Raw genomic sequence first — 23,142 nt, 5'->3', positions numbered from 1 at the left:
TGCTGGCAGCGCAGCTCACAGCTTAGGCAATGCTGCTCTCTCACTGTTGCGCGCGCTCAGCTGCGATCTCAACTTACGCATTGCTGGCAGCGCAGTTGCGAGAGTAGTTCGTCTGCCCTAACTAGTCGACAGCTTAGCGGGGGCGAGAGCGCTTAGTCGTCTCCTGATGTTCAAACAGTGCGGAGGTGAAGCGCGCCAAATTTTGTATGTGCTGTTCTAATATTTAATGCATTTATATAATTTATATATTTTGGCACATTGCTTTACTTTTACTTAAGTTTATTTAAAACGTTTCATTTATATTATATATATACAGCATTTTTTAAATCAATTGCGACTGTACTAATTAATAATGTTTAAATGAAAATTTATGCAGCACACAAATTGGTTTAATTTGAATTAATTAATTGTGCTTATGGCTTGTGTATCAAATGAAAGATTATCAAATTACAATTATAATTAAGTATACGCAGCGTAGTTAGCTAAGCAAAACTTAAACTCATTGTTAGTGAAACTCGAGCGCTCAAATTATCAGCAGCAATTAATTGTGCTTAGACCTCTTATTTATTGCAAATACAAAGCCGTTTATAATATTTGGCAACATTTATTGATTTAAGATTTGGGTAAACAGCAATTAATAGCAGCAGGTAGCAGGCTATAAAGCAAAAACAAGGCAAATAGCAACTAATTTGTGAAACTGCAGCAAACACAGCAGAGAAATGAAGCAATTCAGTAGTGGAGCGACTTATGCTGTTGACACATTTGGCACATGCCAATGGATTCAGAGCAGACCGCAGGCAGTTGTTGCTGCTGCTGCAACATTTTTTGCTTCTTTTGTGTGTGTGTGTGTGTGTGTGTGTGTGCAAGTTGCAACACTGCTAATGTGTCCCATTTGCAATGGCAAACCACTGAAGCTTAACACGTTGTCTACGCAGGCTGCCACGCCTGTAAGGCTGCTACAACAGTCACGTTGCACACACACACATACAGACGCACAGTTGAAAGAAAGCAGCGTAAAGTTTGCGCTGAATTGTTTGCTATGTATGCATGTGTGTGTGTGTGTGTATGTAAAGCTGTTCAAAGTTGCATGTTTGGCCAACAGAGCGGGCATCAGTTGACTCTGGTGTCGTTCCCAGCGGTAATTGTCTCGTTACTCGTTGCATGCCACATTTTTAGTATGCTGCAACTACTTTTGCCACGTTTTTTTTCTTCTTGTTTTTGTTCGCACCCTTAAGGCAAAGCCAACAATGCTGCGAGTTGCGCTTTAGTAATTAATAGCCATGCCACAAACACATGTAGCTGCCCACGTGGCAAGAAGTGGCTCCGCACACATGGCCCCAACGCTGCTGCGCTAATAATTTATTTACATTTAACGTTTCATAAGCTGCGAGAGCGAGCTCTGCTTACAGAATCAGCGCGTTTGATTTTACAAATATTTGCCAGTTGGCTACCTTTTAGCCCTGCTTGCCACCCATTTGCCATTTCAGCGGCAAAAACTAAGTAAAATATGCACAATTTCCGTTTGCCACACACACACACACACACACATACAGTTCAAGCTGCTCATGTTTGTTGTAGACTGTATCTCTGACCATTAAAGCCATTTTGCCATGTAGCTGGCAACATGGCAAATGCACTTCTAATAGCTATTGGCCAAGACAAAGTTATGTTGTGCATTTTATTCACACACACACACACACATATACAGTAGGTCGACGCTAGAGATAGCTATAGTTAGATGGCTAAGTGAAGTTACGTGTAGTTTAGTTGGCCACGCCAAGGGACATTTGATTTGCTGGCCCAAATGTTCATTTGACTTTTTGTGTGTAAAAAGATTTATAAGCCGTTTTTACTTTTGCACTAAACTGTAAATTGAAATATTATGTAGATTTTACTACAATTTCTTTTAAAATTTATTGATACTAACTGCGTCCAAGCGCTTGCATTGGGAAGAGCAAATCACCAATATACTAATTCGAGAACACTAACACAAGTAAAGATGCCGTTAACTCAATTTTATTTCATACACTGAAAAGAAATGAGTCATCACTTGCTTGTCCAAAGTTTGATAATTTCGTATGTCCAGTGCAAGAAGTTTTAATTTTTTTTTAAGTGCACGCATTTTGTCAAAACAACAACAAAGCTCGAAGTCGAGAAAAGACAACAACAAACACAGCAAAGTGTTGTCGCTTTGCTCGCGCAGTCGAGACAATAAAAAAAATTCGAAAAATTGTTTGTGTAATTTGCATTGAGCTAGACACATATCAACACACACACACACTACTCACTATGGGACGTTTTTGTGTGCAATGTTTTTGCAATGTAGTAAGCAATTGAATTGAGAATTATATAAAATTATTATGAGGAACTCAATTTGTTGTAAAAATTAATTTTATTGCTGCTGATTTGAATTTTTAATTAATTTTAACAGGTTAACAGCATAAACACATTTAATATATTCAATTCTAATAATTATTAAGAGTATTAATATATTTAATATAAAATTTAATTATTAAACAACAAATTCGAGCTTTCAAATATAGAATTTGCTCAAATTTGCCCATAGTACGCAATTGCTTGCCTACACCTGACACACACACACACACATTCATTGTTGTGAAAAAAAAAAGAAACGCAAATCAACAGAAAGATAATAGAGGACATTCCCACTGAGAGTGCTCTCAGTTAGCCAAATATACAAATACATGAACATATGGTATGTGTGTGTGTGTACAGCTAAACAAATTGATACACAAATAAAAGAAAATAAATCGTTACTAGAAAACTGCGCAAAATTAAGACAATTATTAAACTTAATTAAAATATAAAACCACAATGCTAACAATTCCATTTGTATTTTCTTAAGCGCTAATCGAATGACATAAACAATAAGAATAGCCAAAACTCGTTTGACACATAATAATTGCTATTTACTTACAGTATGCAGCTGCAGAAACATAAACAAAAGAGATGTGCAAAACCATAACTGGAAAAAGTAAAAAATCTACAAGGTCAACAAAGTAGCACAGAGGAACACAAAAAACGAGTGCAACAACAATTGCAACAAAGTACAGTGCGCACGTTTAAAATCACAAAAACTAAACTTAACATAATTTTCGCGAAATATGTCGGCTATTGAATTGACCGGTAATTTACCGGCAATGGAATTTCAAAGACAAGTGAGTACCGACTTATTTTACTACCAATACATGCACGCATTAGAGGCTTTAGCCAATGAGACAGTAATCTCGCTCGCTCTCTCTCTCTCTCTCTTTTTAAATAGAGCAACCGCATAGAACTCTTTGATTCTTGAGTTTAAAATTCATCTTACATTCATATTACATATATGAAAAAAAGTGAAGGCAGAAAAGCGTGAGTCAGAGCAAGAGCGGGAGCGCAGCGGTGTATTTTTAATTTGTGCAGCGGGCTTTTGTATTTTTGTCAATCAGTTCACTGTTTACCACCGTCGATAGACGATCGTGTGTCGTATTAATTTTTAATTTCACAATTTATTTACCTTTTTTTTAATTGTGTTTTATGCTTTTAATTTTGTGCCTAATTATTTAATTAAATCACACTTAAAATGGACGGCAAGTGGCCAGTAGAGTTTACTCCATCCTATTGGGATTGGAAAAATTTTGTCATTTTCGACGAGGAGCATGAAATTTTCCTTCAAAAATTAAGTATTGCAATAAATTCAGAGTGGCCGCAGTTAAATCATGAAATTTGGGTATGTTTTTTATTATTTTATAATTGCTTTCTTTTTAGTTTTGGTTAGTTTTTAATGTGTCATTGCGCTTTTCCCACGCTGCGGTGTGTTTCGGAAACATTTGTTGGCTCTGAATCGCCTAATTGCGCTTTTCCCAAGCTTCGGTGTGTTTTGGAAACATCAGTTGGCCTTGAAATCGCTGAAATCAGTAGTAAGCAGGTTGTCGGCTAGATGGCGCCACCAAACGGTTTTTTAGCAGCGCTCACTTTTCGCTGTTCCTAACATTACAGCCAAGACACAAGCCAGAATGTATTTCTAGGTTGCAGTCTTTGCTAAGCTAAAAAGCCGTTGCGCGTGCATTTTAAGTTTAGCAACAAATACATTATAATTTTTTCCTATATATGATTTTAAAACCGCACATTGCTATATTTATAATTAACTCTATTCAAAAGCTATTGGCTATTCTTAAATTTACAGGGTATGCAATACTTTGACTGCCAACTATTTGCTGTTTTGCGTTGTCCAAAATTCAATTAACTTGCTACGTTTCATGCAATTTGTTTTAGTTTGTTTTGTTTTGTTGGTAGGTTGGACTGTCTGTCTGTCCGTTATGCACTGCGATAATTGTGGGCGTGTCGCAATAAACTTTGCTTTGGCGCCTTCAACTATGCAACAATTATTTCAATTAGCCAGACACAACTAAATAAACTGAAAATAATTAGATACTAAGGCAGAGCAGCCACAGTGGTCACGACTTAGTTATCAATTGGCATAAATTAAAAACTGAATGAATGAAATAGAAGAATTAAGCATTGAGTTGGCTGCAGTATGTAGTAGATCGATTAAAAGTTAGCAAAAGATTAAAAGTAGAGTAGATAACTAACTTCTAAATTTGATTTGATTTGCCGACTACTGTGCGCAGCTTTGAGTGCTTTCAACTAAATTTGGGCAGCCTTATTAGCTGCTTATATATATAAAGAGCAGTCGCATCCCATACTAAGGGATGCCAATTCAGGTCAAATCGGCCGCTATATTAATTTAACCCGCTTGCATAACAAGCCGTCTGCAGTCGCAGCATATTTTAGTCAATTGCCTTGCTTTTGGCCTGGCCCATAGAGCATGCATGCGAGTTGGCCAATGGCCAAAATGTCAATACCAATATTACGTATACGTATTTCGATACTTTCTCGCCACACATCACGTACAATGGGGCCGTTTCTTCTGTTTCTGTAGCAACTGCGGAAATTATCATAGCAACAACTAAAACTAAAAACTAAAAGCAAGCAGCGAGGCTCTTATAAATTTTGAGCCTGCAGCCAAAGGCAATCAAGATGCTCACGATACACACAGCCTCCATTTTGTTCAAATAGACGCAGACATGCATGGCGGCATTTCCGGTTGCTTGGCACCATTAGCAGCGCTGCCTGCCACGCCCACTCTTGCACTATGTGTTTTTTTTTGGCTTTTTGTCGAGATAAGCAGTTTGCAGTTTATTTTTTTTTTATTTTTTGTTGTGTTCAACTTTACGCTAGAAGGAAAAACTTGTTTTTAAAAAGCGCATTTGACATGTGTTCGCTGCAGCAAAAAGTGTGCGAGCGAGAGCGCAATAGACAGCTTACCCTTTTGTGTTTTCTTATGGCCAAAAAGCAAAAAAGTTTGCGGCAAAGTTTCTTGCCAACGTCCTTACAATTCTGCTTCTTCTTTTTTTCTAGCACATACGCGAAGTATATTCATTATTTTGTTTTCATTTGCTGTGTGTGTGTGTGTGTGTGTGTGTGTGCGCAATTGAATTTTATTATCGTTGCAAATATATTAAGTGCGCGGCAACAAAAACACATCCTAGATCTACTTGCTGCACTTTGGCAAGAGCTCAGAGCCAGAGAGCTTTTAGTTTGGTATTGACTTTGGCATTGGTAATTATGGCAGCAGCTTGACTATCTACATTATTGCAAATGTTTTAAGCCACATAAACTATTTAGACTGTAAATGCTAAAGCAACATAAAGCAAAAGCTGCAGCTGTAATGAAAAGCGAACGAAGCAGTCAAAAGAAAAACTCGACTGATGCAGCGGCAAATGCTTTTAACTTTTGCAAATGTTGCACACTTTTCGGCCTACACACACACACACACACACACACACATGCACACATGCACACTGACTGACTGTGAGGCTGTTGCTCTTTGCTAATGGCACGTGGCGTCTCCCTGAAGCGCTTGCAACTGTTCCCCAATGTATTTGCAACACACACTGGCGGCTGTTTGTCTGTCTGTGCAACTTATAATTGAGCGCATTGAACTGCAACACGCCCACAAATTGCAATACGCCCATTTTATCGCTTGTAATTATGTCGCGCCTATGAAGTGTCAGCGCTTTAATTAGATTGCCTTTGGCTACAGAGCAGCTAAAGTTAATTTTGCTGTTGCACAATTGTAGCTTAAATTGCATATTATATATTATATACTATATATATATATAGCAAACTCTAAGTAAGCAACGAGCAGAGCTCAATACAGCAGCAAATTTTTGTCTTAATAAAGCAAATAAAGCATAGAAGTTTAAATGGCAAATATATAAGCACTATAAACATTAATTAACAATTATTTATTAATATATTGCCCACTTGACAAATTGCTGTACAAAGTTTAGCTCAATTGCTACGACAAGCTGCAGCTTTTGCTTTGTAACTAAAGCTGCAATTTTTTAAAAACAAAATCGCTTAACAAAAATAAATCTAATTAGCCAGCATACAAAAAAATATTATTTTTAACTTGCTTACATTTTATTTAGAATTTAATGTACTACAAATTGTTAATTTTCTTTAAGGCAAAGCTAAATGCATTTCAAAGTTTTTAAGCGTCGCGCAAGCTCAAACTACGCTCAAGCTCAGCGTATTAAAGTTAACTTAATGAATTTTACACACAACTTAGTTTAAAATATAACAATTATACCTGCATCACCTCACATTACCTCTCTTACACTTTTTTTAAATGCGCGTTAGTTACAACTCTTAGCAAAAATAAACTTGTAACTTGTTACTTATTTACTTTTACTTTTTTACTTAAGCAATTCAAATTTTATTTAACAACTAATGTATTTAATGTAATGTATTTTTTTCAATTATTATTGTTATATTTATTTACTAAACTATATGCAACTTGACTTATTAAATTAATTCTATTGCTTCTAAAAAATATTTTCAAATGCAGTTGAAGCTACAAAACGCTTGAGAATCGATTTTAAAAGTTTCTAAGTGCTCAGCTAAGCTGCTAGAGCCTTTTTCTACGCTTGCACTTAAGCCACTGGCTCAGTGCTCAGTTGAATCCTTGCATCCTTTTGTGCTATGCTCAACTCTTAGACTGAAGTGGCGTTTAGCTAACTTTGGCTTAAAGCTGCGCCTGCTTTACCTGCGGACAGCCACTTGAGACAACCGCAAATGCCACGCCCATACTCCCATGCGCCTTAATGTTTGGACAGCGTCTTCTGCTGCTTTCAAAGGGCCATAAATTTTAGTGGCTGCGCAGCGCACGTTTTGCCATTTTAATGAATGGATTTTTTAATGCAATGTTTTTCGGCTCGTTATGGCTTCTTGGCTGGGCAGGAAGTCGTGTGTCCTCGTTTGCGCGCTCTCGGCTTTAATTTATTGACTAATTTAGCTGGCAAGCTGCTAAAATTGTTGACTAATAGATACTTTTAGTTGCTTTTAATACGCCAAAGCGTTTGCCTATTGAAATTTAATTAATGTAAATTTTTGAGGCTGCCAGCAGCTCATGGCTCATTAGGCTGCCACCTTCAGTTGAATAAACACGTGTGTGAAGCATCAAAGCTGCACTTGTGTGTGTGTGTGTGTGTGTGTGAAGATTTTATCTGCGTTACGCGCCATTGCCAGGCGACAGCTTAAGCTTCAGCTCGCTTCCTCTTTTTGGTAGCAACGCATGTCTTGGGGTCTGAGCCTGAGCCGGAGCCTGGGCCACCTTTTGTCATCGTTCTGCCTGCGCGATAACAAGCATCATAAATCCTTTTTTGCCAGCAACACCCACTTTTGCCCCACAGTTGTTGTTTTGTAGGCAGCAGCTGCTCGCGCTCTCGCTCTCGCTCCTTCGCTCTCTCTCTTCGCTGTTTGTATTAAAGCCTTGCCGTCCATCGTTTGTTATTGTTTGCGGTTTGTTGGCCATGCCTTTGCTGCTTGGACCGCGCCCTAACCAAAGCAGCGAACCATATATCAACTCGCGTTCCAGCTCCAGCTACGCCTTTAACAAAAACAAGGACAACGCTGCATTAGTTGCCACAACAAATTGAAACTTGCTACAAATTTAAGTGCGCATAACATTTTTTTTTTTTTTTGCTCTTCAGTTATCTGCAGCGCATACATTTGTCTAATCCTAAAACCATTTGGCAAACAAAAAATGTTGACTTCAGCCCCAAGCACTTATCAGCTGCTGTAGCTGGCAATCGGCTTAGCTGCAGGCCCAAACGCTTGGCGACAATTTGCTGGTCAACAGGGATTAAAAAGTTGCCTGCGCCTGCAATTTGCATTTATGCAGCCACAGCCACAGCCAGGCCAGCAAAACAAGCCATAACGCATCATGTGGCAAGTGGATGGGTGGGTGTTGCCGCATTCTGACAGCAACAAGGCTGCATCGCACCCACAGGACACACGGCCAAGGCTGCAGCAGTGTAAAAATTGCTACTTTAGCGGCAACTGCTGCTGCTGTTGCTGCTGCTGCTGCTGCATCGTTGTCAACTCGTAAGGCTATTTGCATTTCAAATACAGACGGCCCCAGCTCAGCTCGCCACGCTGTCAGTTCGTTGTGTTTAATAAGCCTTTGCCACATGTTGTTGTTGCCCTGCAGCTGAGCACAGGCTGATGCAATCTTGACAAGCGACCAGGCCACCGAAAATGAGGCATGCCACTTCTGATTTGGTTTTACTGTCCCCATGCCGCATTTTTGATTCACCAGCCCAGCCAGCCACTGGCAGCAACAACAGTTAAAAGCCCCACATACTATTTGTGCCACGTTGTAAACTGTTTGTGTAGTCGATGGCCAGCAGCCATTTGTCGCAAGTGTGGCAGTTGCCATTTGATGTGGCAGCAAGTGTTAAGTTCATTGCATCATTGCACGCAATCAAAGCTAGCAACATCCACTGCCAGTTAGGCGTTTATTTTAAGTTAAAGCGTATTTGTTCATGCAATTTGAATTGTGCGCCAAGTTTGCGTTTGCTATCGATAGTTTGGCGCTGCTGTTACTTAACATGCTGAGCAGCAATGTTGCTTAAAAACATGTACCTAGCAACATGTTGCAATTGCCAAATGCTTACTCGCTCATGTGCGCCTCTCGCGCTTTCGTCGTTTGCAACATTTTTGTCAGTGCTGCGCAAGTTTGAAAGTCACTGTTGTGCTGTCAATTTAATAACGGCTTGCCTTACATTGCTTAACAGCTTGTCTTGTCAGCTGTTTTTTGCTTTTATTTTTTATGCACGTCTGCTTGCGTTAACTATTATTTATTATTTAAATTATTATTATATAGACAACATTTTCACGCCGTTGTACGCTTAAAAAGGCTAGATCTGACGAGAAAAAAGCGCATTTGAGAGCGAATGACAGAGAGTTCCGCACTGCTGCCACCCCCGATTTCACACACATACTTCTGCGACTCTCGCGCTTACGGTGTTTGCTTTGCTCTCGGATTTTTGCCTCGTTTGCTTTGCTCTCTCATTCTTACATGAATCGCCGACTTGAACGGACGTGCGCGCGGGTATAGCTCTCGAATATAAATAATATTTTGACTAAGTTAACCAATCTTCACATCGTCTCGACAACCATGCGTATAGGATTTTAACATAAACAAAGTGTAAGAATATTGTGTGATGTGTTATGTGAAAAAAAGAAGCAGCAATTTGTTGGCAATTGTTAATGCGTTGCGCGCGTATTTTTCTCGCCTCTTCTCAACAAGTCCGTAGCCCCTTTGGTGCTGCTGCAGCTTCACAAGTGAAAGAAAAAAAAAACCTGCAATAAAATCGAATGCAGCACAACAAACGCAAATATAAAATACATTTTGCCACAAATTTTGGGAAAATTTTTGAAAGAAAAGTGCAGTGCAATTCTGTGAATTTCTGTGTGCGCCTACATTACATATACAATTCGGAATCGGCAGCGCGTACACAGATACAAAATGAAATGAAAAGTTAAAAATAAATATATAGATGCGCCATCTCGTTCTCGCTGCGTGACGATAGCTGGCGGCGACGGCACAAGGGGACGTGATTTCTCTTGTGCCTGTCTGTTCTTGTCCCAACCAGCTACGCCGCGCTGCCCGCGTCGTCTAAGCAGCGACAGCGGCAGCATCATTTCATTGAATGCGCCACATGTTTTTTCGGTCCGCCCGTCCGCCGTCGCAGCCCTCGCTTTACATGCTGCCTGGCCTGGCATATTCCCTTTTTGGCGAATTTATTTTGCGCACAATTTTCATCCTTTTATCCTTTTTGCGCCGTCATTCGCCTGCCTCTTTTTCTGATTCGACTTTGCTCACTCACTCACTCACTCACGCTCTCTATGCGCTCTGTGCGCGCTCTCTGCTGCTGCTTCTTCTTGTTTGCAGCATCATACGCTCAGCTGCTTTGTCGGCATTGTGCTTTGTCTTGTCCATTCAATAAAATAAAACAAAAAGTAAGCAATGTGTGTGCCAGATGATGAGCTGACAGACGGACGGACGGCCGACGCGTATGCCATATGTAGTTAGAGCGAGACAGCACGCGCGCCGCGCTATAAATGAAACTAACTAAAAGTGCATCCAAGCAACGAACGAAACATGCAAAGCAATGGACAAAGCGTTGTCTTTGTATTTATTTAGTGTTCGTCGCTCCCCCCCCCCTCGAAAACGTGGCAAAACAATAATAACAATTGCAAACATACATAACGAGCGCAATTTCCAATTTATTATAAACACTTTATTTCATTCAACTGGAAACGCTCCGCGCTATCCCTTTGCCCAAATTATTTAAAAAAGCGCGTGGCTGCTGTTTTTGCTTCTTTTTTTTTTTTAGTTTTTTGTGTTGCCTCGTCTCTTTTGTGTCTCGCGTTTGCGCTGTGTTTTTCGTTTCATCGTTTTTTGCGCATTTTCTGTTTTCGTTACGTTTCGCTCAACATCCTTCAGACCCAAAAATATACGAATAAGAACCACCCCTAGCAACAACAAATAGTTTTACAACAATTGCCCAATTGGAATATTTTTATCTCGCGCGTTTGCTAATAAAGCTTATTGTTTCATTTTGATAGTTCACACACACACAAATTGAAAATTGTGCCAAATAAAAATAAAATATATTTAAATGCAATGCAACAAATGCGCAGCAACTACAAATACAGTGTTAAATAAGTTAAATAACTAAAGTGACTGCCGCACAAAACAGCAAAACAAAAAAAAAACAAAAACAAAAAAACTCAAACTTGTTAAATCGGGCTGTGTGCATAAAATTTGCGACGCAACTGTAAACACATAAAGCCTTCAAACTGTGGGGCCCCGGGGCATATTTTCTTCCTCCGCAAGGAATGTTTTATCCGGTAAGCAACAACAACAACAACTACACATAACATAGTTTACAAACATGTGTAAACAATAACAAATAGAGAAAGACGCGGAGGGCGCTGGCAGCAAAGCGCGCGTCGCGTTTACAGTACGCTCTATAAATATTGGTACAGCAAATAGCTCAATTTGGCTGCTGCTGCCGCCTTGCCTTGATTGTGTTTTGTCAGACTCATTCGCTCGCTCTTCACTGCCGCTCTCTCCCTCTCGCTCTTTTTAGAAAACTACCGTTGCTTTCAATTAAAAAAAGCCAAGCCAACTTCTTAGCTTGACTCACGTGCTGCTCAACTCTCACTTATTGTTTGTGTGTGTGTCGCTCACTCTCTCTCTCTGCTTAAAGTTTTGTTTACCTATTTACATAGACAACAACAAATTTGACAAACGTTAAATTCACACACTGCCTGTTTGCTGCTGCTGCTTCTTCTTCATCGTTTACTACATTTACTCGTTTATTTATTTTGTTTTATATTTCTTGTTTTGAAAGCGCTTAAATTGTTGACATAGTCTGCAGTTTGGGATTTACCTTCGCCAACTTGAGTTGCTGTAATGTGATAGCTACGACTTGTGGCTCCTTATATATGTATATACATGCATACACACATACATACGTATTGTATTGAATTTTTAGCATTCCCTCGCTATCAATTTGATACATTCAAGTGTCAACTTTTGACACACGTTTCGCCAACATTTTCCCACGTAACTCAAGTCGCTATAAAAAGTTCAAATACATATAATTAATCATATTGCTCATTTATTAATAACTATTTGTTTTATTTGCTCATCTATTTGCAGGTACGTTTCACGTTTTATATATTAAAATGCAAATTTTGTGGGCATGATTGATAAGGAAGTTGGCTACGCGCTAATCGGGCTTATTAGTATGTATAATATGTATGTCAGACTATAAAGTTTGCATAGCATTGGTCTACTTAAGTTAAAGCGTGTCGGACAAGGAGAACGAGAAATTGTTTTTTAAACAGTTCACGTCTTTTGTTGTCTCGTTATGTGGGCGTTTTAAGGTCTTATCAACAAAGCAAAGGCAAAGTTTATAAAATAGTTTGTTTTTTGAACGATTGTCAGTGGCTTTTTGCATAATTTTATAATTACTTGCACATTTTGTTGTCTTTAGCCGTTTGTCGTCGCACATTTTGCAAATGTCATTCTAATTAATTGCAATTAAAAATGTTTACTAAATTTTCATATAACATAAATGAGCGATAGAGAGACGCGCACATAAAGTTATGTCTGCCATGTTAATTACAACGTCGTGATCATAAACTAAAGTAATAAAAAATCTCTTGAGGCAACAATTGAAAAATTGCACATTAAATTGCATAAATAGCAAGACACAGACGTTGGCTCATAAATTGTTTAAAAAGATGAGCTAAGGCTGCCATATGTTGTCTGCTATGGAGTTTTGTCCATTGTGCGTGCGCACTTGAGCGCAAAGTTTTTTGTAAATTTAGCTGATTACATTTTCCGTTTCAGTTTGCCCAATGCAGCTTGAGATATAGATATGGCCATAGTCAAGGCTTGGCTGAGTTTTATGGTCAAGCTTTATTATCAAAGCGCTCTCAATTTTTACGCAATTGATGACTTTCACTTAATTAGGCACTAGATCAAGTCTACAAAACAATTTGAGCAGACAGCAGCTGCTTTTACTTTTCTCTCTAAGCATATTTCAATATTTTCAATTTGTCTGATTGATGGGCTCTAATTTTCTAGGCAGTTTTAAGTAGCACTTAAGAGCAGGAAACGCAGCACAGTGTGCGAGCGAGATGGAGCGATTGTTTGTCCCGCAGTTTTCAAAAGATATGCCCACACATTTTCATTTTTCCCCATTTACATTTTGTATGCCCTCAGCATATGATATGACAATTTATTTCAATTAAAGTTGATTTAAAAATATTACTCCCGTTGCTGCTGCTGCTGCTGCGCTGCTGCTGTTGATTGATGAAAATGAATTGAAAACGAAGCGAACGTTCGTTCAGCTTGAGTTTCTTTTCTTTATCTAGATTGTGAACTTTTAGTTTTTGAGTGCGACAACTGCTAAAGCGCACCTCGCTGCGGATTATGCATATAAATTGGCATCTCAATTATATATATGTATGTGTGTGTGTGTGTGTGTCAATAAAGATTTGCTCGCACTGATATTGACAAATGGCGCACATTCGAAATTGAAGGCGCGACGCGACACATTTATTCAAACTGCTGATAACAAAAAGAAAAAACACAAAAATTAAATACAATTTGTATATGCTTAACTTTAAGGGAGTGCACTTAACTAAAAAATTAACGTAGCGCAAATTGAAAATACAAATTTAATTTGCTTCAAATCGCTAAAAGGCAATTAAAAAAATCCCAAACGATTAACTTTCAAAAAATTGCAACAAATACAAAGTGTTAACAGCTCGAAAAGTATTTATTTTAATTTTGTGCATTTTTTTTATATTTTGTTGTAATCAACTGCTCATAAAATGTTAATTGATAAATTCACAGCAGCAGGCCATGCTAAAAAAATTAATTAATAAATAACAAAAACGCAACCTACGGCAATGTGAATGAACCGAACTTCGCTGCTGCTGCTGCTGCGCTGCTGACGCTAACGTCGCTCTTCAAGTTCCAAATGCAAATTATTCGGTTCAGCTGTTAACGCGCGCAGCGACGCCGGCAGCGACAGCGACAGCTAATCGCTAGTGTCACTCACTTCAGCGTGGAGACTGTCAATTAGCAAAGCGTCGCGCGCCTGCGCAGTGACTCAGCAACAACAATAACAACAACAACAACAAGCACATTTTGAAATTGTAACAGGTTAGAGCTTTTGTTGTTGTTGTTGTTGTTATTGCAAGTCAGTACACATTTAACGGTAATTGTAGTCAGTTAGTTTCGTCGTCGCTGCTGTTTGTTCCATTCCAATTCGTTTCATTGCTCATTTTTGCTCTCCATTTCACACCCACGTGTCTTCAGCTCTCTTTGGCCCCCCCCGCTTGGCTTGGCGTTCTCACTCGCTGAGCTTTTATTTTTATTACCTCGCACGTTAGTGTCGCTGGTTTGTTTTTATTTTTAATTTATGCGGCCGGCATTTTTTTTCTCTTCTAGTTTATTTAAATTACTAGGCGGCCCGGCCCGCACTTGTTGTTGTTGTTGGTAACAAAATTTACATTTTATTAGCTTGTCATAAATGCGTTTTCTTTGTTGTATTTATTTATTTACTACATATACTTTTGCTTGTTTATTTTTGTATTTTTGTGCGCTGTGCTGCCTATAAAAATATTTACGTATTGAGTAACCGCAACGTTGACAAATAGTAGCAAAAATATATATTTTTTATGTAGAAAAAAAAAAAACAGTTTATTAATCTACGTAGAAGTCCCAAGTGACTTGTGAACTTTTCGAAAATGCCTAAGCGATAGTAACAATTTGTAAATAAATCAAATTAATTATATACAGTGGTGTCTCAAAAATAGTAACAGTTTGATTTTACATTTTAAACTTTGGTCATTTGTAATTGTTTGTAATTAATAAAAGCTCAAGGCTTAGCATGAATAATGGCAACTACTTGTCTATTGACTGCAGCTTCTATTTTTAATTATCAACTTAATCAGAGATAAACGATTGCTTTAACTTTGAGTAGTCACTAATTGAATTGCAATTTACATTAACAAGTCTGAAGTTGCATTAGAGCCGGAACTGTTAACTGTTAATCTTGGCATTATCTTTATATATTGACTCAGCCACTAACTAAAAGCGGAAGCGCTACAAATTTATTCAATGAAAGTAACAGCGCTGGAATTTTGATATGCTAATTTGGCTAATTTCAATTAGACAATAATTAATTGCTAACAATTTAAGCGCCCTATGCATATTTACACGAACTTTTGCCATAAATTCTGTACCGAATGCTAAAACATTTGACACGAAATGTTTAAAAACGAACGCGCGCTCGCTCATTTGTTGATTTCTAATTTATTGCAACGTTTAAAATGTGCAAATTTCTGTTATTGTTTGCTACTAGGCTAAGGGAAATTGTGTGTGTTTACTTAACATTTATTGCTGCCAATTAGCATAAACAGTAGCAACAACAAGCGGCAAGGTAAACCGGACAAGTTGCTGCAGTTGCACTCAAGATGCGCCAAGCTATTGTTTGCTATAAAAAATAAACAGCTGACATCTGAACTTTTAAGCAGGCGCAGTTGTTAACCTTCGACTCCCTTTACGGCTTTTCAAAACATTGAGAAAAAAATATCAAACTAAATTAGGCAAGCAACTGCTTCTTTTTTTTTATGTTTGTCACGAGCCAAGTTAACAAGACAGTGCCCATAATGTTTAATGCCATTTTTATTTATTTAAATGCAGCATTGCACATTTACATTTACATTTATTTCTGTTTGCAGTTTAGTTGGCGACCTTCAACTTAGCAGGCGGCACGATTTGCCCATCAATATTAATACTGAGTGCATCTTTTTATGCGCATATAAAAATGCAATTAACAGCCAGTGTATATGTGTATCTGTGTGTGTGTGTGTGTGTGTGTGTGTGTGTTTAATACAATCAAAAGCCACAATTCATTTGGAGGGCACTTGGCTTTGAATGAGGCGGCAAAGCTTGTGCTACTTGCAACACCTTCAAGCAACACTCTAAGCAACTTGTGCTGAGGCTTTTAATGTTCGCATAGCAAGCATATAGTATATATATATAAGATATATATGTATATATTATGCCTTTCGGCGTTTTACGACAACTAATTCGCATTGATTACGAGTCCTGTCTGCTCTGTTCGATTCGCTGCTGAAATAGTCAATTTCCTTTTGGGTATTAAATGTTATTTGTATTTCAGACACACACACACATATTTTGACTATATGTGTATTAGTGTTGTAGCGTATTGTTCAGCATAAGTTCGCTTGAACTAATTCTTAAAGTGAAAGAGCGAACTAAGTGCAGCAACAATTTCGTTCGTTTTGCTGCTTCAATTCAAATATAGTTGGATCGTTATATTTGAACATAAATAAATAATTAGAATTTTTATTAGCTATTTATTTTAACGCTACTTTCATTTTGGCGTGTTCCGTTTCCACTAGCGATCGCATTGAATCGATTGGAGATGTGAGTTTCTTATTCGTTACTTATCGTTACTTATGCTACTCCCAACTTTTGTTACTGCTCTAATTGCTACATAGTGATTTAAAAAAAGGAATTTATATATAAATAAAATTATATGAAGAACGCTAATGGACAACTAAACTATATAATTAATTTATGCGCTCAGCGCCAACTGAACTGCTGAACTTAAACGCTCAATTGAACTAAAATGAGCAACTCTAGTGTGCGCTCGTTGTCGATCCAATTACTACTACGTTATATAGTTTGTTGTATCTGCCACACGTGGCCAGCATCTGTTAGTTCCAACCCGAAATCGATTGCTTAAGTGAAGTTTGGCAACGTTTTAGACTCACACACACTCACACACACACACACGTGTGTTTATGTTTTATAAAACAAAAAAGCGATTCAAAGCAACCCCAAGAAAAATAACATGCTTACTTATGCTGAGATGCCAGATGAAAGGCAAAAGGAAATGAGATTTAAATGCGCCACTGCTACTTGGGGTCAGGGTCGTTGGTAGTGCAACATAATGGCATAAAAGTCAGAGCCTCAGAGCACATAAAGCAGCAGCAGTAGCAGCAGCAGCAGCCAGTCCAGCATATATATAAACATATGTAAGCAAAGAGCGTGCACTCGACTTGGCGTTGGGTGGGAGGTTGGCTGGGTGGCTAGCCCAGAGCAACAGCATTGTGACATTTAAGAGGCCTCCAGAGAGCAACAGCAGCAGCAGCAGCTCCATTGTGGGCATGTCAAAGTGTTGAGCTAAAAACAAAACACGCACAAACCCCACCCAACCCAACCCACAACACCCCACTTAACCACCCAGGCAACTTTCCAGTTGCCATAACAGCAGCAGCAACCCTCGAGGTGCGGCCAACCGCTGTGGCAGGTGTGAGTTTAAGCTGCGCTGAAATGACTCTCTACGTGGGCTCTCAGCATCATCAACAGCAGCAGCAGCAGCAGCCTCTCCATAACTCTCTCTATGTGTGTGTGTGTGTGTATATTTATATTTGTTTGTCTGTGCGCCCACCCTCGTGTATTGCATACTTTGTGGCGTTGCGGCGCTGCTTAAAATAATTAAAAATCAATATTTAAACTATGCGCTGCGTTTCGATGTTGCTGCTACAAATAAAATCTTTAAGCAACATTTTTATTAGTTAAAATTCTAATTAAATTATGCTACGCTTGAGATTATAAAAAACATTAAAATACATATTGCTTTAAATTGTGTGTTGTGTACCCCTAATTAGCATAATATTCGCTCTTGTAGCCTAAATGAAATTATGTATGCCAAGATAATTTCCTACAAGAATTTTCGTACAAAATTTATGTGCCCACACGCCCATTTCCGTTCCATTGACGCCCCCGTCCCCCAAACGAAAGTCAAAGACTGAAGCGGCTTTAAGCTTTTCACATTATTTGTCTTACAATTTTGTGTTTGCTTTTCGGCTTTTCATTTAAAATTTGAATTCAATTTAATTTGCATAAATTGTCAAGTGAAAAATCATTTATTTTTACACAAATTGGGTATGAGCAGCGATATTCAGCGCAAAGTATTGGCATACATGTGATTTTTGTCAGTTAATGAAAGGTAAACACAAATCTTGAGCCGCCATAAAGTAAAACAGCTTATGCATAAATCAGGTATAAAGTGAGGGGAGATAAAAATAATGCGCGAAATTAAACTGCAGGTACAAAAGTTTAATTAATTGTATATTGGCAAGCTAAAGTGATTTATATAGCAAAAAATGTTATGGTCTCTTATATGAATTTTATGCAAATGCAAAACAATTAATTGAGAGTGTTGCTTATCGTTTGGTGACTGAAATTTAAAACAGTTGTTATCTTTAGATTTTTTAATGTGTGACTGTCAAGTAGCTGTGACTTTAAAATGTTAGCAAGTTGCTGCTCAACACTGTTCGCTAAATCTATCGATAAATGGATTTCTTGCAGTGTTAAGATTAAAACTTTGAACACATTTATTTTAAAATTATAAAAAATAAGAAAAAACTGCAAATAACATAAGCATTAATATTTATAAAAAAAAACATTTATTTTAAAATTATAAAAAAAGAAAAAACTGCAAATAACATAAGCATTAATATTCATAAAAAACATTTATTTTAAAATTATAAAAAAAAAGAAAAAACTGCAAATAGCATTAGCATTAATATTCATAAAAAATATAACTTTATGTTGTTATGCAAATGCATATTATTGGCAAAAAAAAAATAAAAGTAACTTTTAGCTGTTTGTAAAATAATACAAAAGTTATGGAAAACTTATTTTTATTTATTTATTTAATATCGTCTGTGCACTCTAAATGAAAATAGCTATAAAAAATTGTTAAAATTAATTAAAATTAAATACAAACAAATATATATGCTGCATGCTTTTATTTTATGCGCTGCCATATCATGTGACAGTAGGTACAATCATAATGCGCACATATATAAAATATATAAAACACGTAGCAACGTTGCCTGAGCATTTGGTTAGACCCAAAACTTAATTAACGTCAACACAACCCGCAGTTTAACTTTAGCAGCTAATACCTTGATATATATATGTGTGTGTGTGTGTGTGTAGTACATTAAAAGAGCGTTACTTATGTGTGTGTGTGTGAAGAACAAAAAGTTTTCATTTGCTACGAATCATTAGAGATATGCCGCAGACTTAGTATATGCCAAATAATAACAGCCACTATAAGTGCTGTATGTGTGTGTGTGTGTGTGTGACAACTTGGGCGATAACGTTAGCTGTACGCTTAACAGTTGCTGCTGTTAGTTGTTGTTGCTGCTTGCCACAACCAATGGCAATTAGGTTGACTCTCTCGCTCGCTCTCTGCCTCTCTCGCTCGCAGCTGATAAGATAAGCTCGCTGCCTAAACCAATTAGGTTACTGTGTGTGGCAGGGTTAGCTAGCAACATTTTTATATATCCAAACGCAGCAAATTAAATGGCGGCAGCTGTCACACACACACAGCTAGCAACTTATATGTGTGTGTGGCACAATCAGCAAAGTTTTTGGTTTTGTGTGTCTGCTGATGCGCAGTTTGTTAACTTTTATGTGCGTGTGTGTGTGTGTGTTGCCACAAAAAATGTGTATGTCTGTTCGCCTATCTTGATGCATGTTACTGTCACTCGGCTGCCAAAAAGTCAACGCATAAGATTTGCGCCTTTTTATTGACTGCCAATCAAATGTTAAGAATGTGCGCCAAGGTGCGCCACATGACGTGGCAACTAAATTTTGTGGCTTAAATGCGAAATCCTTTTCAAATATGAATTCAATTTGCAGCGTCCAGTGCACATAAATTTACATTTGAGGCGCCCCCAACACACACACACACACGCACACATGAGTGAACTTTTGTGTGCTATAAAAACAAAAGTAAACTGTACCCTGAACTGTGGTCAACTGTGGGCCACACCCACTTGGCAGCACCAAAATTGTTGTTAATTGCAAATGTGTGTATAAAATATTAATTAAAGACTTTCAAGCTGCAGTGTAGGCATTAAAATAAAATTTCTATATTAAATTTTGCTGTCAATGCAACCTAACTAGGCCACAACTGAGCTGAAGTGGCATGCAACAGCAGCAGCAGCAGCAGCAGCTGCCTTAGAGTACTGGAGTTAATCTAATTTACTGTTGGCTCTGCTCAAGTGCAAAGCGTCAGTTTGTTAGTCGGGTCGACGCACATCCGTTTGGCATTAGCTTGAGAGCTGAGCTGTCTGCAAATGCATAAACATGCTATGAAAATTACAACAAGCCACACACACACACACACACATACAATCATAATATATGCATGCCACATAATTTTACAATTTGCTTGTGTCATAATAAATTCTGTGCGTCGCTCTCTCTATCTCTATCTCTATCTCTAGTGAAGGTGTTAAATTCAATGAGCTTTAAGCAAATAACAATTTGTTGTTTAGTTTAGTTTGCCCAAAAGCTTAATGCTGCAAGTCTAACTCAATTGTAAGTCCCAAACGCTTAAGCTTTTCCACAGCTTTGCTTACTTTTGCACTAATTGCTTAATGCTCAGGCTCTAGACCAAACACATTTTGGCCCAAAGAGCAACAACAACGCAGCTCATTAGCTTAATTAAAATAATAACTGTAGGCTTGCTGCTGCTGTCAGTGTGTTGTCAGTTGGAGTTCGAAAAAAATGTAAACCCATCATTAAAAATTCTAGAAATCGAAGTACAACAAAATTTAATGAGTAGCTATACAAATTCTTGGGTTACACACGCTTTAAACGCTGCGATTATTAATTATAAATTTTTTTTCTCTACGTTGTTTGCCAATTTGTAAGAAGTTTTGTATTTCAGCCGAGAATCTAAGCACAAAAAAGAGTAGAAAAAAATGTATTATTAATCAAAGCGCACAAGCAAAAATTTAATAATTTGTTGGGTTGACTGACTTATGAGATTAAAAATTGTGTAGAGTGTGAGCTATGAAATTAAATAGAATGTAAAGTTGTTTAAAAAAATGTGAATTAATTTGCAAAATTAAGTGAAGTTCTTAAAAAAAGCTAAAATAAATATGAAGCTCAAACTTATAAATAATAAATTGAAATAAAAGTTAGCAAATGACATGAAATTAAAATTGTAAACAAATAAATTATAATTAAAGCAGTTTAGATGACATGTGAATTTTTTAAGCTTGTGAAAAAATCTGTCAAATTGTTTAAAATCTACAACGAAGCTTGTCTGCAAATAAAACAGAATAGAAATATATTTACACTTGTCTGTCTGTCTTTCTGTCTTTCGAATTATTTTGCACGCTTCAAGCGATTTGTCCTTGAGCTGTGTGTGTGTGTGTGTGTGTGAAGTCATCGTCCAAAAAACCACTTGAGCTCTCAAAGCTTGCGCCCGTGGCTTACATAAAGCGCAACCACAACATAGTGGAATGACTGGCAGCGCTGCTGACGCTGACGTCGGCGTCTGTTGGGCTAGCGTTAGGTATAACCAGTTGGTAACTAAAGCGGGGGGGGGGGCAGCAGCTGGTTTTGTTGTCTGCGTCTGGACTGATTATGACACCGATGGCCACAAGGCAAGGCGGGCCAAGCAGGCGGCGCGTCTGCAGCATTAGAAGAACCGGAATAACCAGTGGAAAATGCGCGAATGCGAATTGCAATAGTCGAGTGCATTAAACCCGGTCACTGACAGTGAAAGTGGTTGCTGCCACATGCCACAAGCCGCAGCAGGATTACAGCTCAGCACGCAGTTCAGTTGAATTACAAATGTAAATTTAATGCGCAAGCGTTAAATATATAAATATGGCAACGATGCGCGCATAAATAGCAATTTCCGCTGCCAAAAAGAGAACGCAGAGAGGGACAGACAGACAGACAGACAGACAGACACACAGGTGAGCTGCTCAAGAAATATGCATATAATTTATTCAATCAACGCGAACAGCTAAATAATCTAATGATGTCGTCATACAAAAGAAGGGGGCAATGTATATAAAAAGCTACGCATGGTGATTGCCACAGAGCAGCAAGCGAGGCAGGGAGCGGGGCAGGCAGGAAACAACACTTGACAGCCATGTGTATCCAAATTCGTGTCTATTGTTGAGCGTAGCAGCTGCTAGAGGCAACGACTGAGCTGCACTTACATCAGCTATATATATGTATATATAGCTAGCCACAATTTTCGGCACATGGCTAATTGCAAAATGTGGCACCTGATGGGCCATGCCTTAAACCGCAAATAGAATTTCAAAATGAAAAAAAATAACATTAGGCATAAGCATAACTAATTTGTAATGACAGACAAAAGAGCACAAGACAACATAATAATGATGTTAAGTTTTAAAAGCTTATAGAGCTATAGCTATAACATTTCCTTATATATATAAAGGGGGGGGACTGTTCGTGCTTAAAATGTATAAAAATACTTTACAAGTGACAATAAATAAACACAGCGTAGTGTAAGCGCTTTAAGGGGGGAGACCTAATTAGAAGGCCTAAAAATGGCCTGTTTTTCGAAAAAATTTTTGACAGGGAAAAAAATTAAAAAACTGAGCTCAAGCAAAATTTAGATACTTTGTAGATTATATATGTGTAAAAACATATAAAAATATAAATTTTTTTTTTTTTTTAATATCAATACACTATCGAATTGTTAAACAAAATAGCACACATGTAGAGGGTCGCGTTGCCGAGGTTACCTATTTGCGTACACGATACAGTCGCAAATTTTACGAAAACCACCAAAAATTATATGCATTAAAACATTAAACGAAAATTGTATAAATCTTCTATAGTGAAACCCGTAAAAATATTAAATTGGTGAAAACTTTTTCAAAAAATTTGGTAAAAGTTTGAACCCTTGAAAGTCACACAAATGTCCGTTTTTGAACGAAAAAAATTTGTATTTTTGAAACCCCACTGTAAAGACCACTTTAAAAATATTTTTTTTTTTTTTTTTTTTTTTTTTTTTCTTTTTCGTTGAATTTTTAGGTTCATATAATTCCTACAAAATTGAGCTAAATTGCATTTCAAAAAGTTGTGTAGAGATTTTGTTTTTTAAATCCGTGTACGCAAGTTCAGTGCAAATATAAAAAATAAAAGCGGAAAAAAATGCCGACTTCAAAAATTTTTTTTTTTAAATTTTTTTTTTTAAGTTTTTTGTTTTTTTTTTTTTTTTCTTGTTTTCTGCAGTTAAATTGATCATTAATGAAGCTAATCCTAGCTCCCATAAGCAGGCCTTCAGCGACTCCCTCGGAGAGAGT

The 23,142-nt window shown here is 37.6% G+C and overlaps 1 protein-coding gene across 22 annotated transcripts in view; it reads left to right on the top strand.

The window, feature by feature from the left end:
• Positions 1-23,142, top strand: part of LOC108599566 (polyhomeotic-proximal chromatin protein) — an 89,136-nt gene that overhangs the window by 20,323 nt on the left and 45,671 nt on the right. For 8 of the 22 annotated variants that reach the window (XM_017986472.2, XM_017986471.2, XM_017986482.1 and 5 more), the window contains exon 2: positions 2,941-3,179. In XM_017986472.2, the coding sequence (XP_017841961.1) occupies positions 3,126-3,179 (54 nt within the window). In that variant the 5' untranslated portion in view covers positions 2,941-3,125. Of the gene's footprint in view, positions 1-2,940; positions 3,180-11,113; positions 11,269-23,142 lie in introns of those variants that run through there. The other 14 variants (XM_017986464.2, XM_017986462.2, XM_017986474.2 and 11 more) reach the window with 6 other exon arrangements.

Source organism: Drosophila busckii, chromosome 3L (genome assembly GCF_011750605.1).
Source record: "Drosophila busckii strain San Diego stock center, stock number 13000-0081.31 chromosome 3L, ASM1175060v1, whole genome shotgun sequence".
Taxonomy (NCBI): domain Eukaryota; kingdom Metazoa; phylum Arthropoda; class Insecta; order Diptera; family Drosophilidae; genus Drosophila; species Drosophila busckii.
Note: the sequence above shows the minus strand (reverse complement) of the source record. Positions and strands in the feature narration are given on the sequence as shown.